Source organism: Dipodomys ordii, unplaced genomic scaffold, assembly GCF_000151885.1.
Source record: "Dipodomys ordii isolate 6190 unplaced genomic scaffold, Dord_2.0 Scaffold100, whole genome shotgun sequence".
NCBI lineage: Eukaryota > Metazoa > Chordata > Mammalia > Rodentia > Heteromyidae > Dipodomys > Dipodomys ordii.
Genome location: NW_012267316.1, coordinates 140,809 through 160,824, shown reverse-complemented (window position 1 = coordinate 160,824; position 20,016 = coordinate 140,809). Strand labels below are relative to the sequence as shown.

The 20,016-nt window shown below is 40.9% G+C and overlaps 1 protein-coding gene across 1 annotated transcript in view; it reads right to left on the bottom strand.

Moving 5' to 3' along the window:
- Positions 1-15,300: 15,300 nt before the first annotated feature.
- Ndc80 (NDC80 kinetochore complex component) overlaps positions 15,301-20,016 on the bottom strand; it is a 49,044-nt gene continuing 44,328 nt past the window's right edge. The window contains exons 14-17 of the mRNA XM_013027157.1: positions 19,350-19,442; positions 18,131-18,261; positions 17,548-17,650; positions 15,301-15,592 (exon numbers count right to left, since the gene is read on the bottom strand). Coding sequence (XP_012882611.1) covers positions 15,455-15,592; positions 17,548-17,650; positions 18,131-18,261; positions 19,350-19,442 — 465 coding nt within the window. The 3' untranslated portion in view covers positions 15,301-15,454. The remainder of the gene's footprint in view (positions 15,593-17,547; positions 17,651-18,130; positions 18,262-19,349; positions 19,443-20,016) is intronic.

The window sequence follows — 20,016 nt, the reverse complement described above, 5'->3', positions numbered from 1 at the left end:
GCATGCCTGAGGCCCTGGGTTCAATTCCTCAGCACCACATAAGCAAAAAGAAAAAAAGCCGGAAGTGGCACTGTGGCTCAGGTGGTAGAGCGCTAGCCTTGAGCTGAAAAGCTGAGGGCTAGTGCCCAGGCCCAGAGTTCAGGCCCCACAACCTGACCCAAAAAAACAAACAAACAAATTCCTGGCAAAGAAAGTACCATGTTCTGGGTGCCAGTGGCTCAAGCCTATAATCCTAGCTACTCCGGAGGCTGAGAGCTGAGGATTGAGATTCAAAGCCAGCCCGGGCAGAAAAGTCCCTGTGAGATTCATCTCCAATTAACTACTCAAAAAAAAAAAAAAAAAACAAAGACAAAAAAACAAAAAACTTGGAACTGGGTCTATGCCTCGAAGTGATAGAGCTAGTGGTAAATACTAGCTTTGAGCAAAAGAGCTCAGGGACAATGCCCAGGCCCTTAGTTCAAGCCCCACAACTGAAAAAAAAATACCATGTGATATCCTGAGTTGATAATTCTGTGGCTTGAACTCAGGGCCTCCTAATCCTGCTCTGTTTATGGCTAACATTCTACACTTGGGCTATACTTTTAACCCAGCCTTTTTCTGGTTAGAAATGGAGTCTCTCAGACCTTTCTGCCCAGGCTGGCTTTGAACCTCAACCTTCTATGTTCAGCCTAGGATTACAAGTGACCAACTGGTACACAGCCAATATATAAAATTCTGGGCAGATTCAACAGCACAAAAGACAATAGAAGATACTGAAATCAGAAATCAGAGGAAGAATGTAAATAGAAGGTCATACAGGGCCTCCTAGGTCATTGTGATCACTTAGGCATTCTCCCTGAATGAAATAGGAAGGACTGGAGGACTTGGAGTACAGGTATGAGACATTCTGATGTGTTTTTAAACAACTCTGATTGCTATGTTGAAGGTAGTATGGGGCCAAATGTGAAACCTGAAGACTAATCAGGAGGCAGATTCAATAACTGTATCAAGAGGTAAGGAATACTTGATCTACCCTAGTGGTGGTAGACCTGAGGGAAATGGTCATGATCTTGATATATTTTTAAGATGAAACTGACAGGTGTGTTAATGGATAGGGTGTGGGGTATGAGGGAAAGATAGTTAAATTAAGCCAATCTGCAAAATTTGTGCCTCATGAGGAAGGGTTATACATACTTGCATATTTTTAGTTACCCAGCAACTAAATCACTTCCTCTATTTGGGGAGAGCTCTCCACCATATAAATATATACCTTCCGCTGACAGTGTAACTGAAAATGAGAGACATTTCTCTTGGTGATCTGCTGTGCAGCTTTGACATAAGTGCATTGTTGCGCTCTGCAAATTAGAAGTTAATAAGTGAGGGTTGGGGCTGGGAAGGTAGGTCAGCAGTAGAATGCTTGCCTCACATCATGAGGCCCTGAGTTCAATTCCTCAGTACCACATAAACAGAAAGGGCCGGAAGTGGCACTGTAGCTCAAATTGGGGAACACTAGCCTTGAGCTGAAGAGCTCAGGGACAGCGCCTAGGCCTAGAGTTTAAGCCCCATGACCAACAAAAACAAAAAAAAAAAAAAAAGTTAATGAGGGTAATAGAGCTAGCCTGTAGTTTGCAGAAGTAACAAAACTATTCTTTTTCCTGGTAAAGTGGCAATGAAATCCTCATTTCAGCTATGCAGATGATTTTATGTTGGTTGGTTGGTTGGTTGAATGGTTGGTGGTACTGGGGATTTATTACTTTTGCTAGACACTTGCTCTATTACCACCTAAGACACACACACACACACACACACACACACACACACACACACACACACATGTCCTTTTTTTCCTTAAGTGTCTGTGCCAATAATGGGGTTTGAACTTAGAGCCTGTGTGTCAGTTAGCTTTTATGCTCATGGGTGGCACTCTACCACTCTACTGCTTCAGGGGTTTGCTAGAGATAAGCGTCTCAGATTTGTAAGTCAAGACTGGGCTTTGAACCTCAGTCTTTACATCTCAGCCTTTTAACTAGTTTTTTTTTTTAAGTTTATCTTTCACTAGAGGTTCTCAAGCTTTTTCAGGGCCTGCTTTAGACCAAGAACCTCATATCTCCATGTCCTGAGTAGCTGGGATTATACTTGTGTATTATCACACCTGGCTAGTTTATGTAAATTCTAAATTAGTCTTGCTAGTCTTTTAGCAAATCCACAGGCTGCCCAGTCAAAAATCTAGTCCCTGCATTTATTTTTATTAATCCATTCATGTATTGGCCTGTTTTTGTTTTTGATTTTCAAGACAGAATTTTGCTGGACATGAAATTGTGATCTTCTTGCTTCTGCCTCTGAAGTGCTGGGTTTACACTTGGGGAAACAAGGTTTACCTATGGTTGGGTTTACAGACCTGCATGTTTGTACATTTAAAAGAGGTAGAGATGATTTGTCAGTTTGGTCTTTATGATGGATCTGTAATGAAATAAAGCAGGTATAGGAATGGTAAGGAAATAGGGAAAGATGGATCGCAGCGTAAGGAGGTGCAGCTGGGAGAGTGTAGTATGCACAGGAGGGGAGCAGCAAGTACAGACTGTGACAGAGAGTCTGTTTGCTCAAGTGTGCCATCAGTCTCATGAGACCAGCCAGCAGTGAGGTTTGCTATTTCTAACCTTTGATATGTGCTCCAAATAAAACATTGGTTAAAAAAACAAACATGTGGGCTGGGAAGGTGGCTTGGTGGTAGAGTGCTTGCCTTGCATGCATGAGGCCCTGGGTTCGATTCCTCAGCACCACATAAGCAGAAAAAGCTGGACGTGGCACTGTGGCTCAAGTGGTAGAGCGCTCGCCTTGAGCTGAAGAGCTGAGGGACAGAGCCCAGGCCCAGAGTTCAGGCCCCACAACTGGCAAAAACAAAACAAAACAAAAACAAACAAACATGTGCCAGGCACTGGTGGTTCATGTCTGTAATCCTAGCTACTCAGGAGGCTGAGATCTGAGGATCCTGCTTCAAAGCCAGTCCAGGCAGGAAACTCCATAAGACTCTTATCTCCAGTTAATGACCAGAAAACTGGAAGTGGTACTGTGGCTCAAGGATTAGAGCACTTGCCTTGAGCTGAAGACCTCACCCAGAGACCGCACCCAGGCCCAGAGTTCAAGCCCCATGACTGACTCACACACACACACACACACACACACACACACACACACACACACACACAACTACGTAAAATGGATTCTCTCTCTTTTTTTTTGTTGGTCATGGGCCTTGAACTCTCAGCTTGGTCACTGTCCTTGGGCTCTTCAGCTCAAGGCCAGTGCTCCACCACTTGAGCCACAGTGCCACTTCCAGTTTTCTAGTGGTTTATTGGAGATAAGAGTCTCACAGACTTTCTTGCCCAGGCTGGCTTTGAACCGAGACCCTCAGATCTCAGCTTCCTGAGTAGCTAGGATTACAGGTGTGAGCCACTGGCGCCCAGCATGGATTCTCTTTTTCTTATGTTATGGCTACATCAAAAAAAAAATTCCTTGAGGGCTGGGAAGGTGGCTTAATGGTAGGGTGCTTGTCTTGCATGCATGAAGCCCCGGGCTCAATTCCTCGGTACCATATACACAGAAAAAGCAGATGTAGCACTGTGGCTCAAGTAGTGGAGTGCTAACCTTAAGCAAAAGAAGCTCAGGGACAATGCCTAGACCCTGAATTCAAGCCCAAAGACTGGCAATAATAAAAATTTTAAAAATGCCTTGAATGGCCAGGCACCAGTGGTTCTCACTGGTAATCGTAGCTATCCAGGAAGGTTGAGGACAGAGATGTGAAGCTAGCCTAGGCAGACTCTTTTCTCCAATTAACCACCAAAAAGCCAGAAGTGAAGCTGTAGCTCAAGCGATGGAGTACAATCATTGAGCAAAAAAAGCCAAGCAAGAACAAGAGGCTCTGGTCTTACTCAAGCTGCCCGCACACACACACACACACACACATAGCCTTGATGTCACTAAAATAGGAAATAAGATCGCTGAGCAGCAGCACATGGAAACCGTCAGTGTTTCCCATTATGATTATGGGGCATACTGAGAATTTTGGCTTGCTGTATCTGCTCATCCCTGCAAGAGTATGGTACAGCATATTACAAACCCAGGAAAAGAACCACATTCATAGTGTAAACTGTCATTTTCTTGGATTGTGTATTGCTTTCACAACATCAGAAAGTTAAAAAAAATATAAGTCAACCACTCTGGAAAGCAGTATGGAGTTTCCTCAAAAGACTCCACATAGAGCTCCCCTGTGACCCAGCAATTCCTTGGGGCTGGGAAGGTGGCTCAGTGGTAGAGTGCTTGCCTTGCATGCCTGAGGCCCTGGGTTTGATTCCTCAGCACCACATAAGCAAAGAGAAAAAAGCCAGAAGTGGTGCTGTGGCTCAAGTGGTAGAGCGCTAGCCTTGAGCTGAAGAGCTGAGGGACAGCGCCCAGGCCCAGAGTACAGGCCCCACGACACGGCCTCCCCCCAAAAAAATAAAAACAAAACCCAGCAATCCCACTTTTGGGCATTTACCCCAATGATCACAAATAAGGCCATACTAAAGCTACCAGCACAACTATGTTTATCACAGCATTATTTACCATAGCTAAGATATGGAACCAATTCAGAGGTCCCTCAGTAGATGAATGGATCAAGAAAATGTGGTACACACACACACACATACACAATAGAGTTCTATGCCTCCATCAGAAAGAATGACACTGCTCCATTTGTTAGGAAATGGAATGACTTGGAAAAATTATATTAAGTGAAGTAAGCCAGACCCCCCAAAAATAGGATCCATGGTTTCCCTTATTTGTAATAACTAGTATATGACAAGGATGATCTTACCAGACAAGCAGAAAAGATCAAAAGCTATGTACATATGACCATATAAGGTGATGTTAAGTGAAATGAACCCCAAGATAGGGACACAAGAGGTTTTATTTCTTTGTTGCTGTTGTTGTTAATGTACTATGTGATTTTTTTTTTTGTTTCTTTTGTATGTTCTCCCCCCTATGGTATAACCCTTGTTGTCACTGTATTTGATTCTGGTGCCCTGAATCTTTTATACATTTTTCTAATTTGGGGAGGGGAAGGCAAATAACAAAATGCTGAAACAAGGATACAGATTGCCTGGTAACAATGAGATGTACAAGACATTGTGTTGAAAATGAGCTTTACAACTTGGGGGAGGGGAGGGAGGAGTTGGGGAGGTAGGGAAGGAAGAGTGAGTAGGGGAAAAACAAAGGTGGCGGTAACAATGCTATATAGGAAATGTACTCATTACCTTACTCATGTAACTTTAACACCTCTGTATAGTATTTTTACAATAAAAATATAAAAAATTTGTAAGTTAAATTATCCCAAATTGTAAGTCATCCATGCTGAGAGAAGATAAAACTGAAAACTTAAGGGAGATCCTCTGAAATTGTTGTAGAAAGTATTGTCTAGCTCAATAGCTTTAAAGATTGCACAGCAAGTTAGATGCTAGTAATCCTAGCTCAAGCCTATAATCCTAGCTACTCAGGAGGCTGAAGATATGAAGATTGTAGTTAAAAGCTAGCTCAGGCAGAAAAGTTTGCAAGACCTTATCTCCCAAACTACTGACAAAAATCTGGGATGGAGGCATGGCTGAAGTGGTAGAGCACCAACCAGCAAGCAAGCCAAGTTCACACAAGGCCCTAATTTAAGTTCCAATACTAAAAAAAAAAAAAAATTTATAGCAACTTTGAAGTCTTTTTTTGGCGAAGGGTTCAGTCGTGGGGCCTGAACTCTGGGCCTCAGCTCTTCAGCTCAAGGCTAGCGCTCTAATTATAGCAACTTTGATATCTCACATTTCAACTCAACTCATGACAAATACTGGGAGGTGTAGAATCAAATTCTACAGGAAATTGCTAATTCCTAAAACATTCATCAAACTCATAATACCACTGGTGTCAAAAAGTAAATTTAGGCATAAGCTCTAAGAACAATTAAGAGTGTGAAACCCCAGTCTTCCACTTGGGGAGCTAAATAGCAAGACCTTGTCTTGAACAACAATGAAGACTTTAAAAAAAATAATACATGGGTACACTTAACTCATTTGTAGCTTATATTCCTTACCTTCAATTGGGCAAAAACCATCTTCCTTGTATTATCCCTAAATATGCCTATCTCATTTCAAATATAGTGCCACGGCACAGCCCAGAAAGAAGCAGATGTTCCTTTTTTCCTCTAAGTTTCAATTTCTTCTCTAGGTTTCTCTTTCCCTAAAGAGAAGAAACCTCTTCCTTGAACAGCTGCTACGTCTCGTCTTCCTGCTACAGGGAAGCTGGCCTGTTTCAAGGCAGCACCATGATGTCCTCATACAGCACAGAGGTCACTTAGCCACCCAGAGCCACATGAATTATGAAACAAAAAAACGTACTGGTTTTCACATTCTTCAAAGTCCTTTTAGTTTTAATGCCCCGAACAGTAATTAATTAAATTGGCCTTACTTAAGCCTAGGCCAGTTACTTCACAGAGCCATCTAGCTTTTTATTTATTCATTCTTTTTTTTTTTTCTCAGTACTGGGGATTGGATTGAACCTAAGGTCTTGGTATAGGTGAAACAATCACTCTACCCACATTCACTCACACCCACATTCTGCTGAGTTTTGTCTCTGTTTTTGAGATAAGATCTTGCTACCTTTGTTCTGGCTGGCTTTGAGCTTGTGACCTCCTGCCTTCACCTTCCAAGTAGCTGGAATTACTGGAGCATAACATCATGCTCAGCTACCTCTTCTGATTTGAAGTAACTATGATTATTCTAATTGCTGCCCTACTGCCTTCTGGGATTTAGCTCCTAGTATGCTTAAAGGGTGATCTCAACTAATAATACTTTCCCAAAGGAAATAAATCTGTAGAAATAGAACTGCCTAAGTCACTCTGGCTTTGCTGCACAGATATTGTTTTCTATGAACCATCTTTTTTTTGTCATTGCATTGATAAATTTATTTTGGAACCATATGAATTTACTACAGATTAAAAATAAAAAGTCAACAGTCTTCTGAACAGCTTGCATCACATTAGTAGACATTTGCCCAGTTTTAACTATTTGCTAGGAACTTCATTTAATGCAGACAGCTGAAAAGCCTGAAAAAGAGTGAATCCAGTGTTCGCTTTGGCAGCACATATACTAAAATTGGAACAATACAGAGAAGATTAGCATGGCCCCTGTGCAAGGATGACATGCAAAGTTGTGATGCGTTCCATATTTTTTGGGTGTGTGGAAGAGTTTGTATCACTGTGGTGGGTGAGATTTATTTGTGGAATAAAAAGTGGCTGTTGGGGCTGGGGGAAAAAACGAGTGAATCCAATCATTTGAAACCAAGTTTTAAAGTTACAGGTCTTTGCATTTCACTATAGCTTGGTATAACCCATTGCATTATCAATTTCTCTCCACATTCTAAGAGATTAACCTAGATTGTTAACAGTTGGTCTTCAGAGGTTTTGTCACACTTTCTGAAATAAGTAGTTACCAGCCTCACTTAACAAAGCAGCCTAATGGGAACTAAAGTAACTTACCCAAGATAGCCTGGTTTTAAGGGTATATGACTTTGACCATCACCTACTGTTTAAATATAACTTTCCTTTAGGAACTCATCTGTGTTGGAAGCCAAGACTGTATCAAACAAGTTAAGATTTAAAAACAGAATCAATAGCGAATTCACCACAGCCTGTGCTAGGCAAAACTTCTTGCATGTTAGAGCTGCAGATTTGTCTGATTTTATAATGGGAAATATGGTAGTCTTGAAACCTTGGTGTATATTCCAAAGTTAAAGCCCATTTTTCTGGATTCAGGGAAATATTCAGGTCTAAAACTGAGTCTAGAGTTGAACCGAGTCTTCTGAGGTGTTTGGATGCTTTGGTTCCCTTCTACTGTCAAGTGGTTTTGACTAAATAAATCTGCTTTATTCCCCATCATAAAATGAAAAGTAGACTTCTCCAAGAAAATTAGTGGGACAAAATATAGGCAAGAGTTTCAGTTTTGTTTTCTGCATCAGTTTTATAATAGAGATTTCCTGCTTCTACAGCTGTTGGGTGTGTCCCTCCTCCTTCCTATGATCTGAACATTAAAAAAAAAAGCTTCTCAAAAAAGAATGAAGAAGTTAAAGTGGAGTTACAAGTACACACACACACACACACACACACACACACAAACACACACAGGCATGCACATACATACACACTGCAAGTCCTACTAAATACTTTATATTCTTAGAGTCACAGGATCACAACAGTTTGCATTTTAAAGAATGTTATTGACTTAGACGGGCAGGACTAAATATATCAACCAATTTTCCCCCTGAACAAAAGTTTATACTAAATAGTATTTACAATTTAGAAAGTCTAAGAGAAAATATATTTCCAGTTCAAAACAGATTCTTCAGGGTGTTCTGACTTAACGCCAACCACAAACAGAAGAGGAAGTACATGGTGTTAGTCAATTGTGTTGTTTTCTCCTTATGCTAGGCTTGTCATTGAATCTTCTCACAGGGGTGGGGAGGGTGGGGCTTCCACGAAAGTACTGAAACTGATGGGTATTTGAAGAAAGCTGGCCTCACCTGTTTACTCTGACTAGTCTCCTGTCACTACACAAGTCACAGTTTCTTTTCCTCTTAGCTGAATTTTCCATAAAGTGGTTCTTTGAAGCTGAATTTCCCATGAAGTGGTTCTCTGGAGCACAGTTTCCCTTCCTTTCCTTTCCCTTTCCTTCCTTATTCTTCTTTCCCTTTTTTTCTCAGATGAAGACTGTCTTGCCCTATAGCTTAGGCTAGCCTTGAATCTGTGATTTTCCAGCTTCAGCCTCCAGAGTGTTAAAAATTATAGATAGGTATCACTGTGCTTGGCTCTGCTGTGGCTTTTTTTATGATCATCTAGTCAACCAAATTGCTTTCCTTCACCTGCACCTTTAATCAGGGTTGAACCTCTGCTAACAGACTGTGAGAAATATTATTTCCAGTAGCACATGGGAAAGACCAAGAGAACAATGTTTCTAACTAAACATAATAAAGGCTTTACTGATGTTGCAAAACAAAATTAAAAGATGACTAGCAGTCCATTTTTAGAACAACACATATAAGTCCACACCCTGTAACAGGGCCCAGACAGATGGAGAAGACATCTCCATCTTACTGAGTCACTCACTATCTGTTCTTCTTCACTGCAGTACGGACAATGAGCCTAAGTTGCTTCTACAGGTATGGTGTGGTCAATGGTTTTTTCTTGGTGACTAATTTTTTTTTTTTTTTGAGATATGGTCTCTGAATTGCGTGTGTGTGTGTGTGTGTGTGTGTGTGTGTGTGTGTGCTGGTCTTGGGGCTTGAAATCAGGACCTGGGCACAGGTTTTTTCTTGAGGCTAGCACTCTCCACTTAAGCTGCAGCTCTGCTTTTGGCTTCTTTTTTTTTGTGGTGTGTGTGTATGTGTGTGTGTGAATTGGAGATAAGAGTCTAACAGACTTTCCTTCCTGGGCTGGCTTTAAACCGTGATCATCAGATCTCAGCCTCCTGAGAACACAGGGTTACAGATGTGAGCTACTAGCTCATTGCCAAACACTCTTTCTGCTCTTGAGGCTGAAGGATAGGAAGAAATGATTTTCACCATCATTCCATTCTTCTGTCAGGACACTGACCTAGTTAGTTTCCTCTTTTAGACTGAGTACTCCCCAAGTTCCCCACAGGTGGCTCCTTTTTGCTAGGGAACAGACTGGCCTGCTTAACAGGAACATTTTCCTCCTCTCAGGCTGAAATGGTCACCAGGAAGAGCTTTTATCATTTCCACCACCAAGGAGCTGTCATCTCTTCTTCAAAGGCGTTTCTCATAAGGCTCTAACCCTGTTCGTGTCTGCTGGGTAGAATCTCTGGCTTTAGGGATGATATATTTCCACCCACTTAGAGGTTGGAAGGTCTGTAATGGATAAAGAATTCCATTATTGGGCTGGGAAGGTGGCTCAGTGGTAGAGTGCTTGCCTTGCATGCATGAGGCCCTGGGTTCGATTCCTCAGAACCACATAAGCATAAAAAACTGGAAGTGGTGCTATGGCTCAAGTGGTAGAACACTAGCTTTGAGCTAAAGAGCTGAGGGACAGTGCCCAGGCCCAGAGTTCAGGCCCCACAACTGACCAAAAAAATAACAAAAGGGAAAAAATTTAATTATAACCTTCTTACACATCATTGGTGCAGCTTGCCCTCCATTCATCATCTGCCACCTTTATCATAGTACATTTAATCACAGACCCCTCTCACATCATACTTTTTCCCTCAAAGTAACATTTGAAAAATTGTGTTTCAGTAGTTGTACAAAGGAGTTTTTTGTTTTTGGTTGGTCATGAACTCAGGGCCTGGGCACTGTCCTTCAGCTCTACAGCTCAAGGCAAGATCTCTACCACTTAAGCTACAGCACCACTTCTGGTTTTCTGGTAATTTACTGGAGATAAGAGTCTCATGGAGTTTCCTTCCAGGGTTGGCTTTGAACCTTGTTCCTTAGATCTCAGCCTCCGGAGTAGCTAGGATTACAGGTGTGAGTCACCGGTGCCCAGTAGGAGTTTTCTTTTACAAAAGGAGTACAATGTATATTGATCATTGTTACCCCTTTTTGACATTCTCACTCATTCCTTCTCTACCCACCATTTCCCTCACTCTTCTTAATTTTGTAGGCTATATATTGTATTTTATTTTTATTGCAAAAGTGACATACAGAGGGGCTATAGTTACATAAGGCAGGTACATTTCTTTTTGACCAGTGTCAACTCTTCCCTTTTTCTCCCAGTTTTTTTCCCTCCTGATCCCCCTTCTCCTCCAAGTTGAATGGTTCATTTTCAACATAGTGTCTTAATGAATATCACTGCTGAATTAGTTCACCCTTTGTCCCATCATTTCTTTTTTTTTTTGGTCCGGTCCTGGGGCCTGAACTCTGGGCCTGGACACTGTCCCTCAGCTTTTCAGCTCAAGGCTAGCGGTCTACCACTTGAGCCACAGAGCCACTTCCGGCTTTTTTCTTTTTGTTTATGGGTGCTGAGGAATCGAACCAGGGCCTCGAGCATGCAAGGCAAGCGCTCTACCACAGAGCCACCTTCCCAGCCCCTGTCCCATCATTTCTGTGCTTCTTCTTCCCCTCCCCAAATCAGATAAAGTTGCATACAAAAGAGACAGAAATCAAAAACAGCAACAAATAGGAAAAATAAACCCACAAAAAGTAAAATAGAAAACCTCTTGTTTTCATTGCTTGGAGTTCATTTCAATAAGCATCATTTTATATGATTATCTGCACATAGCTATTGAGCCCTTGTGATCTCCTTTGGTCTCACTTATGTGAATGTTTAGAATCTTGACCACTTTCCACTTCTCTTCCTTTGTCTATCCCTTTCCCCTTACCATCTCTCCACTTTCAAGTACCTGCTTCCTGGTGTTTTATTTTACTGAACTTTGATTTTTGCCTTTTTAAAGGAATTACACTATTTGAATTCTCCCTTGAATCTGCCCTATTTCAGTTAATATATTTGTATTCCTTAGTATACCAGCATACCAGGCCTTGACAATTTCCTGGGCCAAAATTTCACATTGCTGTACTGTCGTCTGTGTCCTTACAAGCCTTTTTGTAGAAAAAAAAATTTTAAGCCGTTTGTCAGCAAGATTTCTCTCTCTCTCCCCCCCCCCCTCTTGTGATATCATTCAAAGAAAAAAAATCTAATAAATACTCAGAGAAGGAAGAATTGAGGTTTTAGACTGCTCTGGTGGTACATACCTTTAATTGCAGGTTGTAGTTCAAAGCCAACTCTGGCAACACAGTGATACCTTCTCTCAGGAAAAAATAAGTTGAGATTTTTTTTTTTTTGGTCTGTTTTGGGGCTTGACTTCTGGGCCTGGGTGCTGTCCCTGAGCTCTTCAGCTCAAGGTGAGTGCTCTACCACTTGAGCCACAGTGCCACTTCCGGTTTTCTGATGGTTTATTGGAAATAAGAGTCTCATAGTTTCCTGCCCGGACTGGCTTTGAACCATGATCTCAGATCTCAGCCTCCTGAGTAGCTAAGATTACAGGTGTGAGCCATTGGCACCTGACTTAGAATGCTAGCCTGTGCAAAAAGCTCAGGGACTACACCCAGGCCCTGAATTCAAGCACTGACTGGCACATATAAACACATACATACCACCACCACCACCACCACCACCAAAACCCCCATAAAAATATAATATATGTAAACGTAAATATATATTTTTACATATACCAGGAAGCTTCAGTAGCAGATTTCTAGGGTTCTAAACTCATGTAATTCATGCAGAAAAGTATATACCCTTTAAGAGAGCTCTTGGGGCAAGTGCTGGTGGCTCATGCCTGTAATCCTCACCACTCAGAATACTGAGATTTGAGGATCCAGGCTTGAGGCCAGACAATGCAGGGAGGTCTGTGAGACTCTTATCACCAATTAACCACTAAAAAGAAGGAGATGGAGCTGTGGCTCAAGTGCTGGAGTGCCAGCCTTATGAAAAAAAAATGCTAAGGGACAACACCCCCAGTACCAGCACACACAAAAGAAGTAAATAAATGAGAGCTTATGTCCATATGAATAGAATATGGATGTTTCTAGTGTTTATTTTTTGCTGGTCCTGGGCCTTGAACTCTGGGCCTTGGCACTGACCCTTAGCTCCTTTTGCTCAAGGCTAGCACTCTACCACTTGAGCTACAGCATCACTTCCAACATTTTCTGTGATTAATTGGAGATAAGAAAGTCTATGGACTTTACTGCCCAGTCTGGCTTCAAACCTCAATCCTCAGATCTCAGCTTCCTGAGTAGCTAGAATTATAGGCATGAGCCATCAGCACCCAGTTAGTGTTTTTTAATTGCCCAAAAAGTATTAAAAAATCTGTATCAAGCCACTTTTCATTATTATCATTATCATGAACTATCTCAAGCAGACTGCTTTATGAAATGATTTATTTTGGCTTTTGGAGGTGCAAAGTCTAAGAACTTCGTGTAATGATATCCTTCTTTCGGACAAAGTCCCAGGACAGCTCAGAACACATCGTATGGCATTGTCATCTGGTCTCTTTTCTTATAAAGCCACCAGAATTCAATCATCAGGGCTCCTCCTAATGGCTTTATCTGACCCTAATCACTTCCCAGAGGCTGGACCTCTGAACACAGTTAACTGTATTATACTTCCACCCCTTTAATGCCTAACAAGAGACTAAATTTCAATATATGAAGCCTTAGGGCACACAAATTACTTCTGAACCATACCACACACCAATGATCATCAGTAGACTTGGAGAGAGGTTGAATAGCCTGTATTTCTTCTTCAGCTATGCAGCCCAAATAGCCTCAAACTTCTGATCCTCTTGTCTCAGCCTCCTGAATGCTGTGATGACAGCTGTTGCTGCTATACCTGGCTATGAGCATCATTTCTATAAGACCAATGATGATAGTACTGTCATTTCCACACTAGGTTTTGAGTAGTAAAACTCTTGAGTTTCTCTTGACATGGCATTTAAGTGCATGATAGCTACATGTAGCAGGTACCACTTCGGACTTGCCGATAAGACAATTTCTACTTAAGAATGCTATACTGATCTGGGTATCAGTGGCTCATGCCTGCAATCCTAGCTGGTTAGGAGGCTGAGATCTGAGGATCGTGCTTCAAAGCCAGTCCTGGTAGCAAAGTCTGTGAGACTCCTACCTGGCTTGTATTTTTTTTTTTTTTTGCATGGATTCTTTCATCTTTGTGTATCCATTGTTCATTCCTTTAGCAAGTACAATTCCATTATATGAATAAACTTGGATTTATTCATTCATCTATTGATTCCTACCTCCCAGAAAACTGGAAATGACGTTGTGGCTTACAGTAGTAGAATGTTAGCCTTCAGAGAAAGAGTTCAGGGACAGCACCGAGCCCTGAGTTCAAGCCCCACCACTGACAAAAAAAAAACAAGGAATGCTTTACTGGATGTCTGAAGCTGAAACTGTTGAATACACTGGTAACAATTAGTCTTATCTGTTAGTTACCTTTCTTTACTCACTCCATTCTCACAGAGAGTGCCCTTACTTCATAAATCTGTGCTGTAAGGTGCTGCCTACTTTTATCATGTTCATTCTGATTTACAGGACAATGATTCTGGAAATCAGAAAGTTACAATGGAGATAGACACCAATTCAATTGAAGGAGCAGTTTCCTAACAACTGATGTGTTTAAAAATCTCACATTTTGCTTGACTTCATTATCCCAAATATATATATATATATATTTTTTTTTGATCTGGTCATGAGGGCTGAACTCGGGGTCTGGGCACTGTCCCTCAGCTCTTCAGCTCAAGGCTAGCGCTTTACCACTTGAGTCACAGTGCCACTTCCGGTTTTTTCTGCTTATGTGGTGCTGAGGAATCGAGCCCAGGGCCTCATGCATGCGAGGCAAGCACTCTACCACTGAGCCAACTTCCCAGCCCTATCCCAAATATTTTTCATGACACTTGTGGTTAAGTTCAGGATTGTGTATGGCAAGTTTTACTGTTGTTTCTACCATTATTAGATGTGACCTGAGATAAATCAGAATGTCCCTAGGAGTGAATTTTCATCTCTGAAATGAGAGGTTTGAGCTAGATTATTTTAGTTTCCTATGATTTTGACACTCCGCAATCATCTGTTGCCGAGTAAAGATGGCACAAAGGTAGAAAGAAATTGAACTTCTTGGAAAGCCACCATGCTTTACATCAGGAGAGGACTGGGTGGTGTGTAAATTGCATCTGTTCGAAGTTTTACAAGTAAACAGTATCAGCATTTGTACAGTTACCAGTGATCAGCAATTTTTGTATAAAGCATTAAGAAACAAGCATTTCTGGCTTTGTAGGCCACATAGTTTCTGTTGCTATTGTTCAACTTTGCCATTCTCATGTGAGAGCAGTCATGGCCCACGTACAAGTGAAAATGCATGTTGTGGCCACATAATAGTTTGCTAATGCAGAACACACTATTGACATTCTCACTAACTCAAGTCTCAAGCAAGGAAATGGGAAATCAGGTGAAAAAAATGGGAGAAAAGTCACTCCACTGATTTAATTTTATTAACTATAAATATAAAAAACCTGTTTTTTACACATCTAATAACACAAAGCCGGGCACTAGTGGCTCACTCTTGTAATCCTAGCTGTACAAGGGGGTGGAGATTTGACGATTGCAGTTCAAAGCCAGCCTGGGTAGGAAAGTCCATGAAACTCTAATATACAATGAACTACTCAGAAAAAGCTGGAAGTTTTGCTGTGGCTCAACTGATAGAGCGTGAGTAAAAGAAACTCAGGGACAGAAACCCAGACCCCGAATTCAAGCCCCATGACGAAACAAAGAAACCAAAAAGACTCCCCCCGCAAACCAACTTCTACATGTCAACATGTTATTTCAGGTTATCCCTATTTTCATCTGATAAACTAGATTTTCAAAGGATAGGAAATTCAACATTCTATCTTCATTCATCAGAAGCCTTAAGAAGAGCGGCATTCTTTTTATACTTTTCTGTAATCTCTCTAATATTTTCCAGGAGATCTTCAGATATGCATTCTTCATATTCCCGATCAGCTTTAGCAATCTGCTCCTCCAGATGTTTCTAGTGGAAACAATGAACAATTATTAGTGTAAAAACATGAATTTTGTTTAAAGTGTGAAATTTACAAAGAAGAGTAATAGCTATAAGTTAAAAATACAAAAATATTCTTGTATCCATTATATAGGCTCTTTTGTCTTTTTTTTTTTTTTAATTTTGTTGGTCATAGGTCTTGAACTCTGGGCCTGGGTGCTGTCCCTGAGCTCTTCAGCTCAAGGTAAGAGCTCTACCATTCAAGCCACTGTGCCACTTCCAGCTTTCTGGTGAATTGGAGATAAGAGTCTCATTGACTTACCAGCCTGTGATCCTCAGATCTCAGCCTCCTAAGTAGCTAGGATTATAGATGTGAGCCACCAGCGCCTGGGCACTTTTGTGTTTTCTTTTCTTTTTTTTTTTTTGTCAGTCGTGGGGCTTGAACTCTGGGCCTGGGTGCTGTCCCTCAGCTCTTCAGCTCAAGGCGAGCGCTCTACCACTTGAGCTACAGCGCCACTTCCGGTTTTCTGGTGGTTTATTGGAGATAGGAGTCTCACGGTCTCTCCTGCCCGGGCTGGCTTTGAACCGCGATCCTCAGATCTCAGCCTCCAGAGTAGCTAGGATTACAGGCGTGAGCCACCAGCGCCTGGCACTTTTGTGTTTTCTTAATGATGTTCCCCAGGTATCTATTTGCCTACGTGGTGTTATTTTATATTCCTAAACACACACACATGCACACACCTCTAACATATAGTTGCATGCCATACAATAATGTTTTGGTTAATGATGGACTACACACACAAAGATGGTTCTACATTATGATACTATTTAATGATGACATCCTATTTTGTTCAGCTAACATTTTTTTTTTTTTGGGGTCCGGTCGTGGGGCCTGAACTCTGGGCCTGGGCACTGTCCCTCAGCTCTTCAGCTCAAGGCTAGCACTCTACCACTTGAACCACAGCGCCACTTCTGGTTTTTTCCTTATGTGGTGCTAAGGAATCGAATCCAGGGCCTCTGCATGCAAGGCAAGTGCTCTACCACTAAGCCACCTTCCCAGACCTCAACTAACATTTTTAATGTTTACAAAACAATGAAATTATCTAACAACACATTTCCCAAAATATGTCCTCATTATGCAATGCACGAATTTTATTGCTTTTCACTTACTTCTGGCCTTTTGGTGGGTAATTGAAGATAAGAGTCTCATGGACTTTCCTGTCTAGGTTAGCTTTGAACTATGATTATCAAGATCTCAAACTCCTGAGTTGCTAGGATTACAGGCATGTGCCACTGACAGTTCAGAGTTCCTGTGTGTGTGTGTGTGTGTGTGTGTGTTGATTTTTTTTTATGGTGCTGGGATTAAACTCAAGGATGTGCACATAACAGCAAACACTCTACCATTAAACTATACTCCTAGCCTACTGATGAACTTTCAAGCTACATGAAGAGTCCCTGAGGATAGGGTAAATAGACTTCAGACTTTATTCTGTGTCTATATGAAATTATAGAAAGGAAAATCACTTGTTATAATATTTATGCAAACAACTTATTTTACAAAATATACAAATGTTACCCTCTATCTGCTCATCAGACCAGTCAGAATTCTGATAAAATGTGTGTGTGTGTGTGTGTGTGTCTGTGATGGTCCTAGGGCTTGAGCTCAGGACCTGCGTACTAAGCCTTTTTGTTCAAGGCTAGCACTCTACCACTTGAGCCACAGCTCCACTTCTAGCTTTTTGGTAGTTAACTGGAGATAAGAATCTCATGGAATCTTTTGCCTGGGCTGGCTTTGCACTGTGATCTTCAGATCTCAGCCTCCTGAGTAGTTATGATTACAGGTGTGAGCCAATGGTGTCCAGCTTCTGATAAAGTTTTACTATAATAGTTAATAAATATTTACCACTGAATTTATATAGAAACAAAGTGGAAATCCATTAAGTTTTCAAGTCTTTCTTAGAATGCAAGAAAACCTTCACACTTACTTCTACAGACCCTACATGTGTAGCAACCATCTCTAAAAGACGTTGTAAATTATTTCCCACTTTGCGTCTTTCTTCAGTTGTGGTCTGTACAACTAGTTGGTACCTGCAGAAGAAAAACTCTTGTTTAAGAAGTCTGTAACGTATATTAACAAATCAGTTAGCTTACTTCCTATTTCTATAGTCAATAAAACCAAGCTGTAACTGGTGTAAATGCTGTTTGCTACAGAGAGTCCAGCAACCAATCATTTAAAGAGAAATAAAAGCATTTTTAAAGATTCTTCATAAGCAATAAAACAAAATAGCAAGCATAAAAACCTCAAGCTTCTACATAAACTGGCTTGGATTAACACCTACCTCCCTACCTACTGCCTCACTCCTACCCCACATTATAACTGGGGAATGATTCCAGGGCTGGCCTGGCTATGGTGCCCCTATCTGTGCTTACTTGTGTTGCTGGGACAATAGCTGTATGCCCCGTGCCCAGCCATTTCAGGTATTTGAATTGATTTAAAAAACAGTCCTTACTTACAGAAGTTTTAAGTAAAATGGAAACAGACATATAAATCTTGGTAGGTGAACTTACTCCCTCTGAACAGCATCTAACTCGTTTATAGCTTCACTGAGTCCCTCATTAACAGCACTCTCCAGCAGGTGCTTGTGTTTCTCCAAGGATTCAAGTTCATTAGCACATTTTTCATCCTCTTCCTCTGCTTCCTACCAGGATAAAATCATGGTTATAGATCTCTATTTCTTTGGTATTTATATCCACATAGTAAAGCTAGATTAAAAATTAAGTAAAGCTCTTAGGGAAACATCAGGCTGCAATATTTGTATCTTCAGGATGTTTACTGTTTAACACATAGGAGATTTGAAAGTGTTCCATTGGGAATTTTATACTAGCAACACAAACATGACCTTTTACAAGAGGGCTGTAGAGCATTCATTCAGCAACATCTTCATGTGTGACTTACAAAATTTTTTGATTCTCTTTCCCCACTATTGTTTGGCAATACTGGGGATTGAACTCAGGGTTTGGGCTTGCTAGGGAAGTGCTTCACTATTTGAGCCATGTCTCTAGTCCAAATTTTGATACTTTGATTAAAAATTTTCCATGAACATAAATTAGCTAGGTCATTATTTCATAGTAGTATCAATTGCATACAGGAAAAGTATATATTCTAAAGTCAATTTCTAGGTTTCTGAAGGTGAGGTTAGTAGCTTAGATTTTCCTATTAGTGTTGCAGAGAATAAACTCAAACAATGGGGTTGAAGGGATATGAATCAAGTTGTAAGAGGACCTGCTTAGCCAGTACTACAAAAGGAAAGAGAAAAAAAGAGAAAAGATTACACATTTCACATGTCGGTTTTTTATTGGCTGGATGGGTTTCAAACATTTTTTTTTTTTTGGGTCCGGTTGTGGGTCCTGAACTCTGGCCTGGGCGCTGTCCCTCAGCTCTTCAGCTCAAGGCTAGCGTTCTACCACTTGAACCACAGCACCACTTCCGGCTTTTTTCTTTTTGCTTATGTGGTGCTGAGGAATCGAACCCAGGGCCTCAGGCATGCAAGGCAAGCACTCTACCACTGAGCCATCTTCCCAGCCCCTCAAACATTTTTTATTTGAACTGCTCCTCGAAACACTATCTCCCCCATGTTAGTCTTCTAAGTAGCTAGGATTACAAGTGTTAGCCTCTATAGCTGGCTTTTCTTTTCTTTTTTTTATTTAAAGATAGGGTAAATACATGCTTAATCAATCAATGATGATAGAACTTTGACTAACCTGAACAAACTATGAAAGTTCTCACCTTAACTTTTTGTTGATAAAGATCATCCAGCTTTTGAACTTCTTCTTTTAGAGTCCTCACACTTCTTTTGCTTTCTGTTTTCATTGTATTCAACTTGGGAAATAAAACTTTGGTTGAGCCATTAAATAATTTTTAACAAGTTATTTAACTATGCTATAATGTATATATCATATGTAAAAGATAGGCTGAAATAATTACACATTTATTTATTTATTGCCAGTACTGGGGCTTGAACTCAGGACCTGGGCACTGTCCCTGAGCTGCTTTTGCTCAAGGCTAGCACTCTACCACTTGAGCCACAGTACCACTTTCAGCTTTTTCTGTTTATGTGATACTGAGGAATTGAACCCAGGACTTCATGCATGCTAGACAAGCACTCTACCACTAAGCCACATTCTAAGCCCCAATAATTACACTTTTAATATTAAGATACTTGCATATGCTTCTCATTTAATCATGATAAATCTCTTCTACAGGACACTCATTTCCTCCTTTATAAGTAAGAGAATGGACTGGAAAGAATGTTGTTTACTTAGGCTGTATCAGTAGCACTCAAAGCTAGGTATTCTAACTCTGATGACATTTTTTAAAAGTAAATATACTAACACAGTGTGTTTCACCATAATCACTTGCAATAAATAACAGATATTTAAGTATCCATAATTTA